This window comes from Anguilla anguilla, chromosome 15 (assembly GCF_013347855.1).
Source record: "Anguilla anguilla isolate fAngAng1 chromosome 15, fAngAng1.pri, whole genome shotgun sequence".
In the NCBI taxonomy this organism is placed as follows: Eukaryota; Metazoa; Chordata; class Actinopteri; order Anguilliformes; family Anguillidae; genus Anguilla; species Anguilla anguilla.
In genome coordinates this window covers 18,742,636-18,767,198 of record NC_049215.1, presented here as the reverse complement: position 1 = coordinate 18,767,198, position 24,563 = coordinate 18,742,636, and the positions used below count along the sequence as shown (strand labels likewise).

Sequence of the window (24,563 nt, the reverse complement as noted above, 5' to 3'; positions counted from 1 at the left end):
TAGGTTACTGTATCAAACTTGGCTGGCCGGTAATATTTCATATCCACAGTGTCACTCCCTCACGTAATTGATATATTGTTAGGCTTAGGCACAGTAGGGACACAGATAGATTTGCTACAGTATCTTAACTGGAAATTATGTTTGAAACCATGGTAGCTAAATGCCCGTCAATGTAGCAAGCAAATACATAATTAACTCAAACAATGCTGTGTCCTCAAAATGTTTTCTGGACCAATGGTTAGTGGAGATTCAAGTCTCGTGTTCAATATGGACTCAGTGAGTGCCAAAGGCTTACTCTCATCCTGTGTGAAAATATAGCAAAGGGAATGGGAGGAGGGAGCTAACTGGCTGCAAGTGAGAGCAGCTTTGCTGAAGCTACAGTGCAAAGCACATAGCAATCCTTTATGTTTATTTTGAAAGTTTAAAAGAATGTATGCATGCATGTATGTGTACATACATATAGGCTTAATTCTGAAACTGTAGCAAGAAACTAAACTAAGACTCCCCCCATTATGGCATCAGCTATTGTATTTTCATGCAACATATGTCCTATTTCTTGACAAATCCAATGTGTGTCAGATTTCATACCTGCAGTCTAAAAACAAGAAATTCTACATGGATCAGATTTCCCCTAATCCTATTTGAGTCCCATCTTGAGGTACACTGGGTTCTGCCACAGCATACATCTTCTCCTGTTACCAACACTGTACTGACAAATAACATCCGATAATAAACATGTAGGAGTCACAAGACACCTTGTTGTAGAGATGGTTTTCAGGTCTGATAGAAACCTGAAGATAACTAAAAGAAATGCAATCTCAGTCTAACTGAATATTGGATATGCAGCAGGTTACAAATAAAGTGTAAACAGACAGCAACAAAATTTAGAAAAGCAAATGGAGTCTGTTGGCTGTGGCATAGTTCTGCTTTGGCCCAGCTGGTGCTACAAGTAAGATTTGCTTTTTTATTTTTGTAACACACAAACTTTTTTTAAATAAAACATTTATGGATGGGTGTCCGGACAACATCATTAAATGCAAGTATATAGGTCTAAAGGTTTAGGAGGAAGATGCCATGAATGTGCTAAATGCAATCTAACACTACTTTCAAAAATGCACATCTGAGCTTCTACTGATTTAGACCTAGGATAAATGTAAATATTACATGTGTGCTTGTTCCAGTACAACATAAGCTCAGATACAAACCTTAGGAATTACTTAATAACCAGCCAACCAAATAGGCGTATGGAATTGAAAGTGTCAGATACTGTTACTGGTCTGCTAAACAGTGCAGTATATTGTAACAACAATAACAACAACAACAACCATCATCTTCCTGCATGTGTGCATACATACTGCACATACATACATACATACATAAAATGAACTCCATAATGTTTGGAAAAGAGATATTTCTATATTTGGCTCTGTACCACAATTTTAGATGTGTAATCAAATCAATTCACATGTGAAGTGCAGTTTCTCAGATTGCATTTTATTTTAATTTTTTACATATTTTGGTTTCACCATGTAGAGATTACAACACATTCTATGAATAGTCCCCCCATTTCAGGGCACCATAATGTTTGGGACAAATGGCATCACAGTCTTCCTGACTAGTCAATTTCTTTCGTTCTGAAAAAAAAATGAACATGAACAAAAACATTCTTACAATGTTTTACACCTATATTTTTAAGTTTTTTTTTTTTTCTTTTGAAAGATGTTAGGTTAATTTCAGCTTTTTTTCTTTTTTGTATGTATTTTCTATTGCCTGAACAAAGTAAATGACAATTCTTTAACATAACAAGAAGCTACACAGAGCATTTGAAAGGTCTTATGAAGCATAACGTTTTAATGCAGCAAACTCTTTGAATTTTTATTATGAAGCATTTACACAAGCAGCACCAATAAGGGAAACTAGTTCAGACTATCTGGAATCTCTGAAAACTTTTTATGTAATGTTAGAGGAAAGAGGACGGCTAAGAAGACATCTCCGGTCAATGCTGTCAATTGAAAGGCACATAAAGTTCAGATGCTTTCTTTTCCAAGGATAGCTAGATATAGTAATTTCTAGAAGGGTCCATCTATCAAGCACTAAAAGTGAACCAGATATGGAGTAGGTCATTCCTCTACTTGTCACACTAAAAGAGTATCACAAGATTGTCTCCCTTGTACATAAATCTTCACCCTTTGTGCCAGAGGGAATTAACTTTTGTAATAATTCATTGCCACTGAACCACCCCCCCCCCCCCCCCCCCCCCCCTATTCAGAATCAATAAGCCTACTGTTGTACATTATCGTCTTATTATACACAGTCAATGACTTACGTTTTCTGAAATTACACAATGGGAAGTGGCAAGTGACTTCACAACTTAACTATGTACATATGAAAAGCCAATATTTTATTCTAAGAAATGACAGACCAAATGGCCACTGGATGCTTATTATTATTATTATTATTATTATTATTATTATTATTATTATTATTATTATTATTATTATTAATAATAATAATAATAATAATAATAATAATAATAATAATAATATTATTATCATTATTTTCATTATTATTATTATCGTCATCATCATCATCAATAGTAGTAGTAGTAGTAGCAGCAGCATCAATATCAGTAGTGTATACACTTGTTAATCATTAGTAAACAGCGATAGATTGGCGACCTGTACATGGGTGCATTTTTGCAACAAGCTTATTGCATGCTGGGACAGGCTCTGACCCCAATCCCCCCCCCCCCCCCCCCCCATGGTTAAACCCCTGTTTAAAATGACTCATAGGCTATCAATCTTAATGATCAATTTTGAAGCTACATGCAATGAAAAGTTAAGTGTGCATTTTGCTTTTATTATTTTATGATATACTGCAAGTCAAAATACTCAGAAATTTGTCAGAAGTGCTGCTACAGCTATTTATAAATGCATTAGCAAATTGGGTATAAAAGAATACAACCTGGGAATGTATTTGTGGAATGTTCTGTATGCATTTCGACAGCTTTATTGCAGTTGCTGTAGTTTTCGTCTCGTGTCAAAATAAACTTTTGAATTCACAGATTTCTGTCTGTGTTCTCCTGGTTTGGTAGCAGGGTTAGTTTGGTTGGAAACTGGGTTTGGTTGGTTTGATTAGGTCCTGTTCATCCTCATCTCAGGCAAATCATATTTTGATCTGATGACAAACTCTACAGCATGATGTCTTCTGACTTCTGTCTATTTATCATGAGACATTACTAGTCAGCAGAATCTTGGTGACAGGAAAAGATGCATGCTGGAGCATCTATGCTCAGATCTGATGCAAGTGGAATCCAACCACAAGGTTGCCTAGATGCGACTCATTCAGGACACATTCAATTTATTGTGTTTAGACTGCAGTTATCAAATGCTCGTATCGGATTTGTCAGTGAGTCTGATTTATGTTGCCTAAAAAGACAAGTGTGAAAGGGACCTTAGTTTGTGCCGTATCTGTGAAATAGGCATGTTTTCATTGTAAGGATGGACAGCCATAGCATCTTCTGAAGGATCTTGTGCAGTTAAATTAAATGCTTTTTTCTTCTTTTTATTCTTCTTCTTCCACACATTTCCTTCCTCTAATCTTGTATGGTGGGGCCTGTGTAGTCTCACACTGCAGGAAAGGAGAGTAGGGTCTTGACTATACGCTGATTCATTCAAAGGTCTGTCAAGAACAGAGCAGTGTCGAACATAACTGACCAAAGTCAGTGATAAAAATAATCCCAGATTGGGAGTGTCCCACAGAGGGGTGATAGTTAGTCAGTCCAGGTACAGTGTGAAGAGATGAGTTTTCAGAACATGGCGGAAGATGGGCAATGCGGGAGTGTTTCGTGATTCAAAAAAGGTACATCCTCAAAGGGTTCACACTGTTTTCTTATTCTTTTAATAATGGGAAAAGGCTTAGACATGATTTTGCTGAATTTAGTAAAGAATAACAAAAATTAGAGAGTATAGTAGCATGCATCATTTTTATCATTACACTGTTATGATACATCCACTATAAAGACTGCAGGAGCAATCCATCTACTCCTGTTGAAAGGATCCAAGGCCAAGGCCTCTGGTATGAGAGTCCATGCTGTTGGCTTTGCTTGGAAAGATTGAAAACAAGAACAGTGCTGTCTGCTGGCAATATTCTATTGGCATCTCATGGACTATTGATCAGACATGTAATTCATCTTTCTATTAACCTTAAAAGAATAAGATACCACGATGACACAGGGACTGACTATGCTTTGGACTTTACGATTGGAAACTGCAGTTATAATATGTTTTTTTCACTCTATGGTTATAACAATGTACCTTGTCAATTTTTATGTATTTGCTGTGTTTATAATTTAAACACACTGACGTACGGCAAGCACATTCACAGTAATTAATGATAATGATAAGCACAGATTAGTCTCACTGATATGATAAATTTGTCTCACTTACAAAACAATAAATTATTTTGCTTACATTTTGTTCACATTTCAAAGAATTTGTTTCATGTTTAGCCATTTTTATAGAAATTATGAAGAACAAGTAGAGAAGTAGACAATTTTGCATGTTTTATATAATTATGAAAAAATGAGAACATATATTTATTTTCTAAAATCAAGGACTAATCCACTGCCTTGACTAAAGTCAGTATCAGCCAGAAAACCAAGATGAAAATGAACTTTTCCTGCGGTGCATTTTTAACCATGGAATATAATGTCCTCAGATTCACCAAAGAGAAATTAATATCCATCTTATGATCATTCCTGAGGCTTCGTCATAAAAAATTGAAGCACACTTCAAAAGGTGGTAACCTGAAAGAATGAGTGCATGAGCAGGTCTGTAGGCGTGATGCCACAAAGCGTGAAACATCACGCTGTTACGAAATAAAGGAAAGCACAGAAATCAGGAAGAGAGAATGGGGATGTGATTTGCGTCAAGGGCAGTTTCAGATTTTTTCCCCCTCTACCACATTTGCCAATATCATTACTTGTTTCTCCGGAAGAAAAAAACAAAATACATACGTATTGAAATGCGTGGAAATTCATACACATTTAATGCCATAATTAAGTTTTTTTTTTTTTTTTAATTACAAAAGTTTTTGTAAAACAATGTAGATTGTGTCTGAAATGACACTCGTGAGTGTTTACAAAATGTGCTGGATGTGGAATTAATAAGCCAACATGTGGTTTTATTAAGACTCTCAACAATTTCACATTGATAAAACATAAAAAAGTAAGAAAATAATTTTTTATCACTTCTTTAACAAACAACAGGACAAAAGGTAGACATGAAAACATGAAAAATGCCATTCTAGATCAATTAAAATTATTTATTAAATTTGAATTGACATAACAATAGACAAAACTTGCTTTCCAACCCACGGGGAGGTCAGAACACTAATGGCTACATGGATGAGGGGGTACAACAGCTGTGCAGGGACTGTCACTATAATTGACTTTGTTTATGCAGCATTGCCGAAAAGATATCCTGGGATCCGTTCCCCCAGTGGTCAGCACTTTTACTCCACAGCCACTGATCCATATCTCCCTAAAAACGCTTGTACTCAGAATCAGAACCAATATTCAGCATCCTGAGATAAATGTGCTTTTCCCCTCCATTCCTTGTTTCATTTAACTTTAAATCACACTTTGTTTGTCTGGGTTCGAAGCAGCTCTCCAGAATGTAAATGGAATCGGAATGCAGGCTGTTAAAAAAGGTTTCACAGAGCTTCAAAGGGAAAATTAATTGAATAGCCAAAGGCAAAACTTTTTTTTTTTTGGAGCAATTAAATGCACATCTTTAAAATATGGCAGCCTCATTATGGATTTTTTAACTCTGTAATGGGAATTAAGCCTTCATGTTAGGCAATGCAGACTTTAAAGACACCATGAAAATAATAATGTAACAAAATAGATTATTTATCAAATGTGATGGCATTCTAATTTCACCACTGTGCTCATAAAATGTGTACTCAGGCAATTACGGTGATACTATCTCCAGGGCTTCACTTTGGGATTTTAAAATGATTGCTTAATTTGTTATATTGAAATGTGCATTAAACATTATGGCATGAATATTTTTTTTAAATGTCATTTGTGCCAGCAGGTTCACTAGGAACAAACCTCAGACCACGCTGCCATGTCTCTAAACACAAAATAAACACAAAACACATTTTTGTTTCACAAATGACTTGGATGTTTTAACTTAGCAGCAAAGTGGAGATGAGGCTACCTATGGTCACTGTGTGCAGTGCAAGAATTTGGAGGCCATTATTAAAATACGGGTGTTTCCCAAACATGGACATCATTGTCTCATTTCACTAGTTGCCACTTTTTTACAGATGGTAAAATGTGGGCCCCCCAAAGCTCTCTCAGTCACCCTTGGTAACACAATGCTGTCTGCATCATAGACTGCCAAGTCTTGGTGTAGTCCTGGACAAGATGTCTTTCACTGAGAATATCATGACTGTTCCTGCAACATCTAAAAATAAGCCCTTTCCTCATGATATTTGCTCCCCTGCTCATTTTTAAGGTGAGGGGTTTCTAGGAAGAAAATGGCACAAACTGCTTGTGTTTACCAAGTTGATTTTTTTTAGAATTTTAAAACCCCTATTATTCTGAGCCCAAATATTAAGGAAAAGTCATGGAAGGAAGAGGGTATTCTATTTACAGACTCAGTGTAATTTCAGTTTTAACATCTAAATGCCCGATGGTGTGGCCTCTAGTGTTAACCTCCCCAGACCTTTGTGAGCTCACCAGTGCTCTCTTCCTTCTTAACCAGTCGATTTTGGTAAGCTTAAGGTTTGGCCTATGTTGCTGACAGTTTTTTTCTTATTTCTCAGCCTCATAATGGCATCTTAACTTTCATTGGCACAGGTCTAGTTCTCATATTGACAAACACCAATAACAGACTCCAAAGGTAATCAAAAGCCTTGAATCAAGACTGGACACTGAAAGCTCTTATTTTAACACACCTGACTAATCAGTGGGAATGCTTATATACACAACATAAGATGATGAGTGTTCATATGTACTACACCTAGCCATTTCAGAGGAAGGCAGGACAAGAGTAATCTAGTATCCAGTAATCTGGGTGAGTGGACACACTTTTGTTTGGGATAATGGTTATCTCTGGGCAGCAAAATAAACAGTGCCTTTTTGTCTGCGCTTGCCTGTGACAGGGGCTTAAACAATGAGTGCTGATAATATCTCTGGGACATCTGGCAGTGTTTTGTTAGACATAGTTTAACACTCATTTGAGAGAGCTGACAATCTTATTAAATTCTGGAGATGCGGACACAAATCTGCATATTTTTCCATGAAACCAGGCTTCTGCAGCAGGGAACACAACCAAAACATAACCTCTTGCAACCCAGCAGATCTTCCAGAGCTTCAGAAATCCATATCAACCTGAATGTGTTTGGCAATCTGCAGAACTGCTGACATGGTGAATGACCTTGGTTTGCATGTAACCCAGCAGATTTCCACAGTGCTAAGGTTACTACAGACAAGAAAGATTCTAACAGAATTTGGTATTCATGATTTATTTTAAGCAGTATATTTGCAGTACTTTTTAAATAACTTTATAAATAAATAATTTTGCTTAAAGCATAATAAATAACATCACTAAGATATTAAATTGATTTTTGAATATGTATAGAAAAAAAACAATTACTCATAATATATATATGCATTATTAAAATTTGTATTTTCCATGGAAGCACACAATTAACTTTGCATAGAATGCTTATGAGTTTGTTCTACTTCTAAAACTAGTGAAAATGCATGAGATGCCAAGAAGCTACATGCAGTTATAGAAACAGCTTTGTTATTTCCAGTCTGAGATACAGTCAGCCTCCACTGGATATTAGGAAAAGCAGAAAAAATGATTAGTCTTATAAATCACTTTAGAACTTGTATATGTTTATGAAAAGTCGATTTCAAAGAAAAGGGTAACGTTACCATATATTGCCTCTAGAGCCATACAGTTTGTTCCACAAGTGTGATATGTTAATTCACAAATATGGTTATAATAGTACTTTAGTGTAAATTATTGGTGATCTAAATTAACATTGCTTAATACATTGGCTATTGACATTTAACACAAAGTAAAAGAAATCTGAATAAATAAGTGGAGAAACATAACAAATGCAGATGATTTCATACAGGTGTACTGCATGATGCACTTAAGCAGTTAATATCCTATCATGCTATGTGGCATGTATAAAAATGCTGAGCAGACCCAGTTGATTTTAGATCAAGTGGTAGTTGTAATTATAGTTACATTAATTGCTAAAATCTCCTGAAGCTGTGTACCAACTTTGAGGCCCATTGGTCCAATAACAAAAAAATGGGGGGGGGGGGGGGGGGGGGGTTTCATATAAAACAAAATGATGGTCAATCAGGATGTCTTTGCTTTCTAGATCTGTATGTCTTAATGTCAAATTCTGATTAAAAATGGTTCATGGTCTTAAAGGTTCAAGTAAAATGAAATAAACCACCAACGTTTTAAAAGATACCACTGTTCACACCATTCCCTCACCTCATTCCTATGCTGGATTCAAATGCTTATGCACAAACATGAGCTGCCATGTCAGAACGGGATTCTTGTGCCACCATATAGGCAAGGAAATGCTGCCTATTCCAACTACCAATGAACCCCAGGTCCTAAGGTCCGACCTGTACAATACTAAAATAGTTCAGCTTTTCTATCATTTGGATGTTTCAATATAGACTGTTTTGAGTTCATTCAATCAAAGAGTGCTGAGTGCAATGCATATCTCCATCTCTGCAAACCTTGAATAAAATCAAATGTATTTTGCATGGTAATCTAAAACAGAATACCATGTTCCCCATCTGATATTGCATGGTTATGGAGGAAATCATACTGATATAGAATATCTTCCTGAGTGATTGTGCCACTTAGGTGTTCTGTATACCTTCGTATGCTCCTTGCACGTTTTAATGTTTTATATACTTGTTAAATGCACATAATTTTTGATGATTAACTTACCCTGTATTTGCACTAGTTAATGCCTTGTTAAATAAAAATCAAATCACACTTGTCACTGCTCTCTTCGTTCTTATGCGTATTGACTGCTGTCTCTCTCTCACCTGTGTCCATCAACTGTATTTTTGCTTTACTCTGACCTACAGTATTTTGAACAGGTGTCATTTCTTGTTTAAGAACTTAGGACTAATGCTGTCTGTCAAATGAGGCATAAGGTGATTTACTGTCATCATTGCCATGGTCATCATTATGAGCATGATGATGATTATCATCACCGTCATCGCCTGCGATTCCAAAAATACAAATGAAAGTCCTTGTATGTTTAAGAAATGGTACAATGGCATTAAAAGCGAATGGTCACATGCCAGCGTGACACCACTGGGAGGGAGATGCGGCAGTCCCGGGGTACACTGTTGGTTGCTGCATGGAGAGCGAGAGAGCACACCCACACAAAAAAATATAAATATATATATAAATAAAATAAACGCCATTTTCACCCTTCCCCCTCACGAATTCCAAGCAAAAACAATAAAGTAAAACAATGACCTAAAATAACAAAGACAAAAGAAAGTAAAACAGAGTGACAACTATTTCAGTTCCCCACTCTGTATCTGGCCTACTTTCCAGCAGTCATGTTAAAAGAAACAAAATTGAACTTAAACACACCTCAAATAAAGCAACACGCTCTCAGTGTGAGCTCCCAGTCTCAGCCCCAAACGGTGGAGAGCGGCACACCTTTAAGCACCTGAGCTGATTAGCCAATGCAAATCAGGTGCGTGTGCTCTCTCCACCAGCGCAGCGCAGCCGAAACCAATCCGCCTCTCCGTCTAACCAAATGCCACAGGAACATACTGTTTACTATTACTATTATATTACTGTTTATATAAAATAACCAGATCTGCTCAAGACTACTCCCTGAGAAACAAAACAGTAGTGATCCCACTGCATGCTGATGAAGAGGTAGTAGAAAACCTTAAAAAACAGGGTGGAAAAGACCTCGCATCGAATGACATTGCACGTTTGCAAGCCAAGATAATTAATTTAACGATCTGATTTTTAATTATTTCATGATTGATATATCACCTTCCATCCTCGCCAGTCTTGTCATTGTGCCCTGCTTAATTAATGTCTTTGACTGGAGCCAGCCCAGCTGCTTCTGAAGTGCAGCTTCTTTGGGCTGCTCTGGTGCATTGAGCTTTCCTTCTCCCCCGTCTGAATGCTCGCGCCTCTGATCCTATTGCGACTGTCTGCTGTACACCCCCATGTTTAGCACTCTCACTACTTCACTGAATAATGAATGCGATTGCACTGTAGCCATTTTTATACATTTGCAAGCATCACTTAATGGCTAGATTCTAAAAGCATTTGTCCCTAACTTGGACTCTTTCACAAAAGTGACTCTTAAGTCTATTTTTGGTGATTGCTGTACTTACCAACTGTGATAGATTGGCAGCCTGTCCAGGGTGTATTCCTGCCTCAAGCCCATTGAAAGCTGGGACAAGCGGGTATAGATATTGGATGGATGGGTGTACTTACCAAAATGTATTTGTGAAGAAAGAAAAAAAAACTAACTGTTGCAATCCTTGGTCAACATGTTGATTTAATGCAGGCCTCACTTCAGTAGTTTTAGTACATTTGTAATACAATTGTTCCCTTTCAAGTTTTTCTTTTACTAAGAAAAAGGAGGGCTCTTGATTAACATGATGAAAATGAAGCTAGTTTAAACCATTTGGAAGTCCTGGGCTTATGTATCTTATTTATTTGAACTTCCAGGCAATTCTGTATTAAGTGTAATGCTAACATCATGTGTTTACATTTCTCCCAAAAAATACAATCATATTATTAAACTGTCAGACCTTCTGTTTGGACCAGGTGGGCCTATGCCATGACAGGTTTGCACAGTTGTGGACGTACAGGTGCTGTTGTCGTTGCCTGTTATGACCACCGGGAGTATGTGAGGCCAAAATTCTCTACTACAGGTCAGTGTTTTGCTGACAGTTGTGAGTGTGTGTTTGTGTGTGTGAGGGCTGATTGGCTATGCTGAGTCGAGTCTTGGCTGACACGGAGAGTAGACTACATATTGTTAATTCTAAATCTGACCGTGTGTAAAATGTATTAGATTGCTGGGAGGCTGCATTTCCAAGTGGGGTGACCCACGGAAAATGAATAGTCTCATTAAATGCGTCCTGGGATTAGAGAGTTTGGCTAGCTCTGATCTATAAGCCTTTACTGGTTCCTTCTCCACCTTAAGTGCTCCTCTAGCAATGCAGTTTCTCACTGCTGTATATCAGTGGTCATTCCGAATCCCTCATGCTGTGGCAGGAGGCAAGACCAGTCCACACCTAATGCCTTTTTCCCTGTGTTGATATTATTATACAGTGTGAAAGCACCTATTTCTGGGTTTTGGGTGTGAATCACTGAATGCCTCCTCACATGTTCCATACTGCTTCTCCTGTAAATGTGTTTTAAACATCCATTTGTACATTTGATGGGTAACTTAATCTCCTTTATTTTGTCTGAATTCTGTTGTGTTGCCATACAGTTAATTAAATAGCTATATGGTGCAGAACAAAGCATTATAAAAATAGCTTTGTTCCAGCAGCCATCACTCAGATGAACAAGTTGTAGCAACATTGCACAGATTATATAAAACAACGTGTATCTTATTTATTTATTTTATATTTTAGTTTTTAGTGGGTTTAGTGATGATTGGAACCTTGAGTACTTTTATTATGTTTGTCTACTGCCTGTGCTGTTTCTAAATTGTGTGTCAAGGTGGATGCCTTGTCTACTGCAAAAACCAAATCTACCTACGGGTACAAATAAAGTAACCTGAACCTGAACCTGGTTTATTACCTTCTCAATGGGTTTACTGAAGGCAGTTGAGTGCAGTGTATTGGTCGCTATAAGGTTTGTCTACTGCTCCCCAGAGTGCTTTGTAATATTATGGGATGGGTCTCTATGGTATTTTCCCTGCAACCAATTTTATGTGGAAGTGCATACTGTAAGCCAATGGACTGTAGCAGCGTGCAGCATTCATAACGATATCAGAACAGCCCAGCCTTCCTGCAGTAACTGTTCTCCTTTTCTGTTCCCCCTCTGGGCTGTTCATGCTGTTTACATTACGTTACATTACAGGAATTTAGCAGACGCCCTTATCCAGACCAACTTATACAACTTTTAAATAGCATTTACATTTACAGACTGATATATACTGAAGCAATGCAGGTTAAGTACCTTGCTCAAGGGTACAATGTGCAGTGTCCTACCCAGGAATCGAACCTGTGAGCTTTTGGTTACAAGGCCAGTTCCTTACCCATTGTACTACACTGCCGCCCATACGTATCTCAAGAGTAATTGAGCCACATCAGGCTGCAATTTTTACGAAAAAAAAAACCCAAAATAAAACAATGACATTGATGCAGCTTTATTTCAGTAGCCACCAGCCCATCCGGATAAACAGCTGGAAGCAGCATGAGCCACCGTCGCCGAGCGCTCGCCAGGGACACGGTGAAGCGCGACAGCATCCCCGGCTCCGCGCGCAGAAAGGTCAAGTGCGTCGCTGGAAAAACATGGCGCAATCTCTCTGACTGAATTACCCTGGCAGATATCAAACATCACACATCACTTCTGCCTGGCCATAATTGCGGCTGGCCGCCGAACCTGATACTCCAGGGGTCAGATGTGGCGGCAGCTGGACGGCAAGAAAGAATTGCTTCCATTTTGCGATACTTTTGCAGTGGCTGGTACAGCATGTGTGGGTTCTCGACTGGCGACTGGCCCCTCTTCCCTGTCCTCCTTGGCTCATGCACTGAGTGCTGACAGTGAAGCTCAGGCCTTCCTGCCTCTCTGTAATTTAGAAATAGTTTGCCTGGCATTTTGACACAATTTTGTCATGATTCAACTGGCAGGCATCTGCAATCGAGAGATGGTGCGGCCTGTATCAAACAGGTCTGTACATGAAGAGAGAAAATGTGTGTGTCTAAGTGTGTGTGTACTTCACACTGTCTAGGAGCACTTCAATATGTAAAGTTAAAAACATCACAAAAACGAGGAACTGTGTCACAAAATCATTCATCGGGATGTAAATCCTTAACCAATTGGGTTGTGCCAAAACAGTGACTAAAAAAAACAGGCTGCAGAATGGTTCTTATAAATGAAGTCTTAATGATACCATTTTTGAGACGGATATTGTACAAAGATTATTGTGATGTTAAATTAAATAACGGATAAGATCGAGCAGGCAGAGGTCCCTCTCACTGAACTGAGGTTCACATTAATAAATGAGTAAATGATGTGGAGGAAGTACAAATTAAATTCATTTCCTGAGAATAGTAAATGGTACAATGTGTGCTCTTTCCTTGACTGGAAACCAAAGACAACAAAGACATTAATGTGAGGATGGGCCCCACGGACTCTTATTGAATCTAGACTGTGCTGGTGCTGACCATATTAGTCTTTTAAACAGGAATTGCAGAACATAGTGGCTGTTGGATAAAGGAGTCAACATCAAATCATTTTGAAGTAGGGGTCCTCAGCCTCAGGAGAATCATTTGAAAATCCTGGAGATTAAATCTTAATCTTAAATTCATCATTTTTTGACTAATTGTGGGATAGCTTAAAATGGATGCATTTGCTCTAAATTGCATTTTACCATTGCACTAGTCGTTACCATGGATCTTAAATACCCTGCTCTTCTGTAATGTAATCAAAAGAAACCCCTATTTGGCACTACCGTATAAGCAAGCATGTCTTCATTGGTGAGTCATTTGTTAATTTGGCTTGCTAAAATACCCTACCTGTTATCTGAAAATAACATTGGTATCTGCTCAGTGGGTTTGCTAGTTCCAGAGCCTGGTACAACCTATGTCAAGGCCAAATGAAGTTCTGGTGGCTCGTGGTGGCCCAGCACTTTATTAAGACACTTTATATTGGTTTTTCCTTTAATTTGTCAACCGTCTCCATATATATATATATATATATATATATATATATATATAATTTTATTTTATTTCATCTTAACCTTAACCAAGCTGACAAAATGGAAAAAATGCCTTTTCATTTTAATAAAATAGCAGAAAAAGGCCTTGGCTAAATGGTAAAATGAATCCTTGATCGACCCGTGCAACATTAGCACTCACAAATTCAGCCAGTAACTAGCCTTGAAACCAAGTGTCCATAGATGTTATAGATCTCATTTATACACATCAGTTGTTTTCCCAAGCAGGTCAATATGGAGTTCTGGTTCACCTTGTGACATGCAAATGAGGCTGTTTTCCAAAGGACAGCAATTTAGCCCTCCCAGATAAATAATTACTTTACATTCTGTGCTGGTTGAAGCTTCTTCGCATAATGCAGTGCTCTCGATGAGAAATCATTGGGTGTTGATGTTGTTCATTTATTTCTTTAATTAAGAAGCATATAATGTATATCCAGGCTGTGCATTAACGTGTTTTGAAAATGATGCATTTAGGTAACTGCAAGGTTTTTTTTTTTAGTTTCTTTTAGTTAATTTGAAGCACCTGAAAGCAGCTCAATTTTGGAACAAAGTCATGAAAAGCAAACACAAAAGCTATATAAAATGCTTAATTATTCAGAATTGCAAAAAGACTGTTTATATTACTTCCTATGAGCTTTCAAAGCTCATAATATCCTTGTTTGCCGTTTATGCCATGTACATATTAGGCAAAGATTATAAACTTGTTTTTTTCTCCCTCTTTTTACCTTTTTACCCTGAATGTGTGATAACCCCCCCCCCCCCCCCCACACACACACACACACACAGTATTCACACCTCTCCCTATGTTAAATATATCTACATGCAGTCTTTACTGAATAGAAAACCTGGCAGTTAGAGAGAGTGTAGGGAATGGTTGGGTGTTGTGTTGGGGACACAGTGTTAGGGCTGTAGACCTTCCACACCAGGCGACAAATGAAATCAGGTTAAAGACATCAAATCTCTTGATGACATCAAAATGTAAACTGTAACCTTTTTGGTTCATGCCTAACCACTCATAACAAATATATATTCTCAATTTGACTCAGGCTAAGTGAATGAGGTGTATGAAAGCCCTCTCAGGAGTACAAAATGAGTCAATGAGTTGATGAATTAATGAATGAATAACAGTGTATACAGTACAGGCAGTGTTTACCTTACAAAATATTGGGGCTTGGGGTTTGTGTATGGGCAGATTGGTAGGTGGGGAAATGTCTAGTTTGTTAAGCAGGTTTTTTTTGTTTTCTGGGGGAGAAGGGTTACATTGATATGGCCTGTGTAGTAGTGAGGGTTGGTCAGGTTTATTTAGAACAAGTGAATTCAACAGCCATTCAGAATGATGTACATCTGTAGAGCCCAACTTAGTGAAATAACATAAACTTGACAATGGTTTGGAAATAAAGGATATATATGTATCGGCGATGATAATGAATATGTGAATAGGCTAATTGAAAACAATAATTTGCATGATATGAGGAACAATATTATACTATTTTTAATCAGAGGAAATAATAATTCTGTGGTGGCTAAACATAGAGGTTAACAGTACTACCATTCAATTTGTGTTATGAGTTTGAGACACCCTACTCAAAATTATGTGGTTATTTTGTTTAATCAGTCTCAGAAAAATTCAGTTTTAACAATGCAAAACAGCAAGGTCATGGAATGTGCTATTCCAGTCCAACACACGCATAGCAAAACGAACACAACAACAAACAGCAGTAAAATGACCTAATCAGGCATTGTTTTACGCTATTTTATGGTTTGATGTCAGTGTTAAGTAAAATGTTTTTCAATACTTCACGGCAATAAAAGGGGAGGCCAGTCCTTTAGGTGATGCGTCAGCTTGTCAGCTGGTCCAAGGTTTGTGACAGGTGCGCAAGGACGACTTGGGAAACTTCTTCTTTGAAGTCTGGGTCACGGCAGGTTCCAGTGTAAACGACTTTGGAGGTGCACAAATCTTCCACTTGGGTCCAGCTGCAAGGAAGATATTGGAGAAAAAGTCTGTAGATACTTGTTCCTGAAAACAGCTGTCGATGGGAAATGAATCAGCTTGGTTTATTTAACTTCGCTGGTGAATTTTTTTGGCCAGAGACATTTGATTGGCTTGTGGTATTGCAGCAGTCAATAAAACATGGAAAGATAAACCATGGATTACTGCGTTAATGAATGAGTCTGTTAAATCCGGCTCCCCATTCCTCCTAAAATGGGGTGTTCCCTGCCCAAAGCTGATGCCTAATTGATCAAGCAGAGTTTATTGCAGGATCACAAGAGGAAGGGGACAGGCACTTAATTATGCCTTGGTTGACTGGAAAAAGTTAATAGTGAATGTGACTCAGCGGAGGGTAATTTTTGTGGTCAGGAAGCTAGAGGCCACAAGCGTTCCTGTGTAGTATACATTGTTACACCTGTACTCCTTTACTTACCCTGTTTCACAGGCTGTTCATGTTGCCTGCATTTTTTGAAGACCATCCCTACGCATGACAACACTCAACAATCAATAATGGGTTAATCTACTGAAATGTTTTCAGATTAGATTGAGTCAGCATTATTGAACATTATAACAAGCCACTGACAAGGATTTAATCTAATTAGAATGTCAACAAATTGATCAATTAGATTAACTCTGGACTGACAACTAAGCTTAATCAATATGTGGCAAATTACTTGGATTATAGAATGATCTGTTCAAGTTCTTCATGTAAGGAGCCTTGAGAGTGGAGAGGGCACTCCCTTCCACAAATAATCATATTTTTTCTTTAGCTTTACAGTCATCCACACACCACAAACACCACCAGTACAAGGCAAGGGAAGGAAATGGCAAGCTTCATTTAACAATTCATTAAAAAAAAAAAAAAATTTAGACAAACAATTCACTCACACTTCCTTTCTACCTGCCTCACTACTCTCTACAGGGACAATGTTCTCTACTCGGCCACTCCCCCTGTTACAGGAGGCGCTCCGCAGGTAAGCTGTGCACGGCGCTCGCAGCGTGCGATTACCCAGGCCAAAGGCCAGCATGTCTGAAACAAGCACCACGCAGCCCCAGTCACGCTCGCAGCACACCCCCAATGAGCGACTCCCACTCCGGCCCCCGCAGCACGGCTCGCCTGCGGGGGGGAACCCTTCTGCCCTGGCGACTGGCGCGGCTTCTCACACAGCCACTCACCCGCACCGCACACAAGCGAAAAAAGAAAACCTGGTGGGATGCAGCCACGGCCTGTGAAGCTATGCCAAGCCTAACTACACCGCAAACAAAACGCAATCCCACACGCACAGTTCTTTTCTTCTGCAATTCTGTGATCTTTTGCAATTCTGTGATTTGCCTTGTGTGTCATAATTTTTAATTGCCCATGGGAATCATTGATTCATTTTTCATTTTCTATTTGCAATTTGACAAGTTTTTCTTTTTAAATAATTGAATAGACTAAATATAAATGAATATTATTGTTGACATCCTAGCAGAGCACATTTGTTTGCACCTTGGCTTCATGAATAATTCTCCATCTCTCATAAAATTCAGAATCCCTTATCATTTTAAATACAACATACAATTCTTTTTTTTTTTGAATGTGTGGTTATGATAAGACCTGCTAGCAACACACATTACCCTGAAATACAGTATACACTGCATATTGAAATGGTAGAAATGATGTCTGATTCAATATGGAGATTGTTCTCATTGCTTTGGGAATGTTAAGTTTGAATTGAATTTTTCAACATGCCACATTTGGGAAATAAAAATTCCATGTGAGCAAGCAGTAACCCTGACAAGCATACACAAGGTTATGCATCTGTTATTTTTATCTATACATCATATTCCTGGCTGCTTGACACATCCCTGACACAACAAACCTTGATATTTTACAATTTTACATATATGCACACACACACACACACACAAACACACACATATATAAACGTGTATTTGTGCACAAACACATATATATATAAATACATATATCAGCCAAAATTAATATTCAAGTGAGTATGTGGTATACCTTACCTCTTTTAAATTTAAAATGCATATACTATAGCGATGATATTATCACTTTTTTATTTATTTAATTATTTTTTTGAGGGCGTTTGTAAAATTGAATTGGAAATTGAATTTTTTTATTTGACACTACCAACGCATCCAAATGCTGCAGAGAACATGAAATTAGACATAAGCCAAATGTTATATTTTACATTCTAGAGACCAGCTGGCACAGTAAATTATTTTGAGTGTCCACAAGTACCAATTATAAGTGATTAATCAGGTACAAATATTAATTCAACTGGATCTTATAAACAGCACCGAAGATAAAACTCCTCTAAAATGAAATGAACAGTATTATAATAACCCTGAGGTGGCTGATGTTATAATTTTACAATAAGAATACGCTTTGATAACAAAATTAAGATCACAATGAAATAAGGGTATTCTGTATGAAAATTGCAACTATAAATCCTGGACAGTAATAATCTTCTGTTGAGTCATAAATCTTGTCCAGGGCTCATACTTGCTTTTCAACAACATCAACAAAAAACAGAAGCACATTTCATAATAGCACAGTGCATGGCATACCATTATTTAAATGACGCATGAACAAATAGAAACTATAAGAAAAGCTTTCCAATAAAGGGAGTGATCTTTACAGTTACAGGTTGTGTGATTGGTTTCCTGCAGTCTGATTGGGTTCCACAAGGCTTATGCCATAGGGTATTATAGGCCAATTCGTAGATTTGGTTTTAATCATGGCCACCCACATGAGATCTAAATCTGGTTAGGCTCACAAAAGTCAGACAAGCGAGGATAAGTCATAAACAAGAAAATGAGACATTTTGTGGGCCAGGAGCACCGCCTTATTGCCACCATGGCCTGGCAATCCCCCACCATTTGCTTTGAACCCTTTCATTGAAATAAGAGAGTTTCAGCACATATTAGCAAAAAAAAGTTCAGTTAAGTTTTCTCATCCATTTCTCCAAATCAACGACTCAGCTTTCACTCTTGGGTGCCAAACTGTGCAGTCTTCTCAGCAGTAAGGAGATGTCACTGGCAATATAACGCTGATGAAACAGTACAGTAAAGAAGCCTATTGGCTGGGTATATATAAAGAACCTGATGGCTGAGTGTATGTGACTGCAGAGTTACTGCTATTGATGAGATATGAAGGTTAGTCTCCTTCCTGCAGTGTTGGTGCCTTTCTTCAGTTCAGTTCATGGAAATCAAGCAAATGCATCTCTTTTCTGTCCAGATGTTTACATACCAGGGGCACACACACTGTTGATACACAGTGCACAATCTATTTTGCAAGTGCCACGTATTGGTAGATATTTCATCAGCCAATTGAGATTTTTTTTTTTTTTCTCAGTACCCCCAACATAAAATGCATTAAATCCGGACAATCAATACCACTGGAAGAGGTCCTGCACCATCTGAAAACATTAACATACGAAGATCAGAAAATCTAATGACAAGAACCATCTACTGTGATCTACTGTAAACTTGTCAATTTGTCTGGATAAAATCTTGCAATATGTCAATATTAAGAGTCTTGAACACCCGAAGGGCCTCTGTTTATTCTACACAACTTTCCAAACTACACCATTTGTTTAGGCAAATAAAAGTACCATTGTACGAGTACAATTTAACTGTTTCTTTTTTCATTTTCAACATAAAAGCTTTTAAAATATCGATTTCATATGAAATTAAAAATCAAATGGAATCACTATCAGGAACTAAAAGGTTAATTAAACAACTTCCAGATACCCACTGATCTTCTTGAATATTCAACAAGTAACATCATTTCAACTAATTGGACTTCCTGTATAAAATGTGCTGGATATATGCATATATATTCCAAATGAAATGAAATATTTTCAGTATTTCTGGATGGCGTAGATAATACCTTCATTAGTAGGTAGTACATACACATGCATATGATATACAAACAAGTATATATATATATATATATATATATATATATATATATAATAGAGTTGCACTGCATAGACCCCTCATTACAAAGACAAATGCACATCTGAGAGTTAAGTGGAGAAAAAACCCTAGACACTGGTCTACAGAGATCAAAAAGTGATGTGGTCAGATGAGTCATCCTTGACCGAATTCTCGACAAGGAGGCGAGTGCATGTGTGGCATTCACTAAGAGCACAGTACAGGCCTGAATGCTTGACCCCTACAGTGAGGGGGTCCGGTCGCTCCGTTATGCTGTGGGGGCATTTTCCTGGCATGGTTTGGGTCCACTTGTCCCCTTAGAGGGAAAGATCACTGCAAATCAATACAAAGTTATTCGTGATCACCTTAATTCCATGATGAAACATTTCTACACTGATGGGAGTGGTCTCTTCCAGGATGACAATGCCCACATCCACAGGGCACGAAGGGTCACTGAATGGTTTGATGAGTATGAAAATTATGTGAATCATATGCTATGACCTTTGCAGTCACCAGATCTCAACCCAATTGAACACCTCTGGGAGATTTTGGGACCAAGGTGTTAGGCTGGGCTTTCCACCACCATCATCAAAATCCCAAATGTAGGAATATTTTTGGGACGAAAAGTGTTCCATCCCTCCAATAGAGTTCCAGAGACTAGTACAATCTCTGCCAAGGTGCTCTGAAGCTATTCTGGCAGCTTGTGGTGGCCCAACACATGCTTAAGACACTTTATGTTGTTTTTTATTTTAATTTGTCACCCCGTCTATATATATATATATATATATATATATATATGCATATGGCAGTATGACTGGTATGAATGTGTACAGTATGTACTGCTAATGAAGGTGCTATGTACTGCCTAGGAATAATATAGCTCTTATGAAGGACCATTCTTGATGGACTGAATGTGACCTGCATAAATGATGTGAAGCAATTTACATATTTATTAAGTGAGCCATTTTATCAAGTAAGTCTTATATTTAAAAATAGAAAACAGATTGTGAGGGGGTATGTGCTGAATGAGTAATGAGCTAGCAAACAGACTGAAGCGTTTTAGGGATATCCTTGCGCATATGTTCTGATTTTATGAATGAACAATTATATTGATTTATTGAACTGTACTGACAGCTAATATATTCCACGACTTTTACCATTGCTTCATTAACAGTTAATGCATCTGAAACCAATGGAAATGGCCCTGTGGCAGGGCTTGGTTTGGCAGAGGAAATCAGGGCAATAAGGGACCGCACCTACTGGTTACGTGGGCACATGCAACGGGGTGGTGTTAGCTTCAATAGTGTGCTTCTTTTTTATCCACAAACCGAGAGAGACCGAGAGAGAGACACCAAAGAATCAGGCTGAAACCTTTCTGTGTTGTTTTGTTCATTCTGTCTTGTTATTTTAATTTGTTATTTTTTCCCGGAACCCTTGAGGGTGAAAAGAGAATATTTTTGTTTGTTTGTTTGTTTGTTTGTTTTACATAAAGAACTCTTACTTGACAAATAAAACGCTGGCAAAACCCAGCATTTTTTGTATCTCTCTGTGTCCAGCTATTGTGTCCATCCTAGAGGATTCATACTACGTGTGACAAGCCCATTTAGCCAAAGTGTCTCCTCAGATTTACAGTCTCTTCCTTGGTGGGTTGTCAGGTGGTGTGTCCAACTAAAGCACCAGGAGGTTGTACGGACGTGTACCCCAAGGGTCCAAAACGGATTTCTGACCCAGTCAGACAGGGATATAAACGCTCATGAACGTCCAGGCTGTCATCCAGGGAGGGAATGTTTCAGGGTATTGGAACCTGCCTCGCTGTGTGAGAGAGATTCCTCTGTCCAATGAGCTTGTCCTCCGCCTGCGTAAACTGCAGGAGCAGTGCAGTCCTGTGCCTCCAAGGGTGCACAGTTCAGCAGGTGGACAGCACATCACTATGCAGCACCGGCTGGCCACATGCATCACATGCCATTCTGCACCCTGTTGCAGTGATGGGACATTCAAACAATGTTTTGACAGTTTGAAATAAGGGGGGGGGAAGTGAAACAACATATACAGAAAGATAAATGTGAAGTTGCATTCATAAAGCTTCTCAGACCAAGGAGTGGTGATCTTGGACAGAACAAGTCCCTGGCATCAGGAGCCTAAGATGCCATATGTGGGTTTATTAAGTCTACAGAAAGCTTTATTGAGCTGATCAGTACCATGTAGCTGGATTTCATAATTATTTCTGTACCATAAGTACAGGTCCCTTGGCAAACATAGTACAACACATCTTGTTTCCCTTGCAAGCCACTCATGATTTAATTGGCACAGTCTTCATCTGTTGTTGAATTTTCTATCCACTCTGCGATGGTCCAAATATTCTAACATTTTTAAGTAAAGTTCAAGGCTGTCCTCATTTTCATACGTCGAGAGGAATTAATTGGAGGCCAGTGATTGTTGACTGAAAAAATCCTGTTTTGTTGTTTGACTGAAGGCAAACTATTGAGAAGTTCTGGCCAAACCTTCATTGTTTCCTCAGAATCTTTATAATACTCCACACTACACTTGGATTAAAAATATACACTGGACTAATAGAGAATCCCTGTTTACTGCTGGAGACTCCAGGAGAGCAGTGGTAATAGCTATATTTAAATGTTATAGTCTGCCACAATTTAACTTTGCAACTTTGTAATTTGCATCATATCCTCAGATTTGGAATCTGTCTTTGTTTATGTTTCTCTCTTGCCCCCAAAAGTTTCTTGTTGTTCCAAAAACTAAAACAAGCCTGTAAACACTGACTGGGAAAAATATGAAAAATGTTTTGGACAAACAATGTTATTCGACAAAATATAAGAAAACAGTGGACATTGGAGGCTGCCATTTTGTTCCCCAGGAGACACAACATGATATTGAAACATAATTGAATTTGGGTGAGGGGGTTCAGATGCTACATAAGGGAGTGGTTTTGTCTAAGATCCTATGAGTTAGAACATGTCTGTGGGTTTTCAAGTATTTTTCGTATTTTCTTATCTGTGTTTTGTTTTTCACCATGAGCGTGTAAGAGTAGTGATCAGCACAGTGACGTTTCACCTCACTGTTCTTATGGCCCTGCCTCCTGCTACATTTTGATGTGCACCTTATTATCTTTAACATTGATTTCCCTTATAAAAACAGCCTGTGTTAAAACAGCCTTTTCTTTTACTGTAGCTGTCAGAACGAAAGTTTGCGGTGTTTTCTGTTTGTAGTTTCCTGCCACGTATATATTCACTTAGGGCCTTGTACGTCCACACTCACTCTCAGCCTGTGAAGCATTTATTTTTAAATATGTCCCTTGTTAAAGTAATTGATGTTTGTAGACCTTGTCTTTTTAGCAGAATTTGAGTCCTGCTGGACCTCCGGCTGCCTGTTGTCTGCGTGTTATTTGAATACCGAGTCTTGGCAAAGCAGAGGAGTTTCTGCATGACAAAGAGCTGCTGCTGATTAATTAGGCCCTCGGGTGAGAGCGCCAGAGAGCCAGCCAATCGTGGGCATCGGGGGACAATGGACGCAGCATCATTAAAGGTGACTGCTCTGACCTTTGAGCCGCTGATGGGATTCCGAGGGATGGCAATGGATCCGGAGCACGCCTGGTAATGACTTTGGGGGCCAAGCAATGGTTTTTCACCCTTGTTTGTATCCTGCATGCGAAAAGCAGCACTGTATCGATCTGTTTTACCAGTGGTGTACCTCACCATGTCCCAGGGGTTAGGGGGATGGGTCAAGGAACAACGGAATTAATGTGAAAGTCCAATCCCAGTGAACTCTCTCTCTCTCTCTCTCTGACTCTTGGCCATGTCTTCAGTCCCACAGCACATGCATGCAAAATGATCTTTGGCATAAAATTAGGCAGAGGGAAATATCTAATGGAACATGGTAAGTGTGCACATTTGCAGGCTGCTGCTTAAACCGCAGATTGCAATGGCCTTGTCCAGGGATGCACGATATATTGGCAACTATATTGGTATCGACCAAATGTATTCTTTAGGTTGCTTTGTGGGGGTTTAGGCCTGGGTATATTGTGAAGTATTTTGAGAAAATTAAATCCAGCATTTTTTGCGATTTAATCTAGGGAGTTTTTCTTTGCCACTTGCCTTTGACTTGCTCTTTGGGGCTTTAGGACATGGTATGGTGTGAAGCATAGTGTGAAAAAAGTGAAGTAATTCAGGTTACGATCACTTTCTGTTTAAAAAAAAATATTATTTCATTTTTGTTGCACTTTTCTATTGACCAGTACAGTTTTTTTATGCAATGTGTTTTAGATATTTAAGATATTTACACTGGTTTCTGACAACAATGGCTGGTATACAGTCTGAAGACATACTTCATCTAACTCCAAAGCAGCTGGCACAGTGAGTGAAGTTATGCCTCCAGAGGTTGTATGTGTGTATATTACCTGATATTTATTGCACATGTACAACCACTTTATTATCGATTATTATATAATAAAGAGGTTATATGTGGGAATATTACCTGATTACAACATGTCCCCCTCCAGGAATCTGAATCTAACTCTATCTGTGGCTGAGTTTCAGAAGAGTCCAGGTCAAGGCCAACACCTTAAGCTCTTTCTGCAAGGAGAATTCTGTCCAAATCTTCACAATCC

At 38.4% G+C, this 24,563-nt stretch overlaps 1 protein-coding gene across 1 annotated transcript in view; it reads right to left on the bottom strand.

The window, feature by feature from the left end:
• Window positions 1-23,655, bottom strand: part of LOC118214376 (aspartate, glycine, lysine and serine-rich protein-like) — a 158,392-nt gene extending 134,737 nt beyond the window's left edge. The window contains exons 1-3 of the mRNA XM_035394286.1: window positions 23,351-23,655; window positions 17,068-17,150; window positions 16,896-17,024 (exon numbers count right to left, since the gene is read on the bottom strand). Coding sequence (XP_035250177.1) covers window positions 16,896-17,024; window positions 17,068-17,150; window positions 23,351-23,655 — 517 coding nt within the window. The remainder of the gene's footprint in view (window positions 1-16,895; window positions 17,025-17,067; window positions 17,151-23,350) is intronic.
• Between the last annotated feature and the right edge of the window lie 908 nt (window positions 23,656-24,563).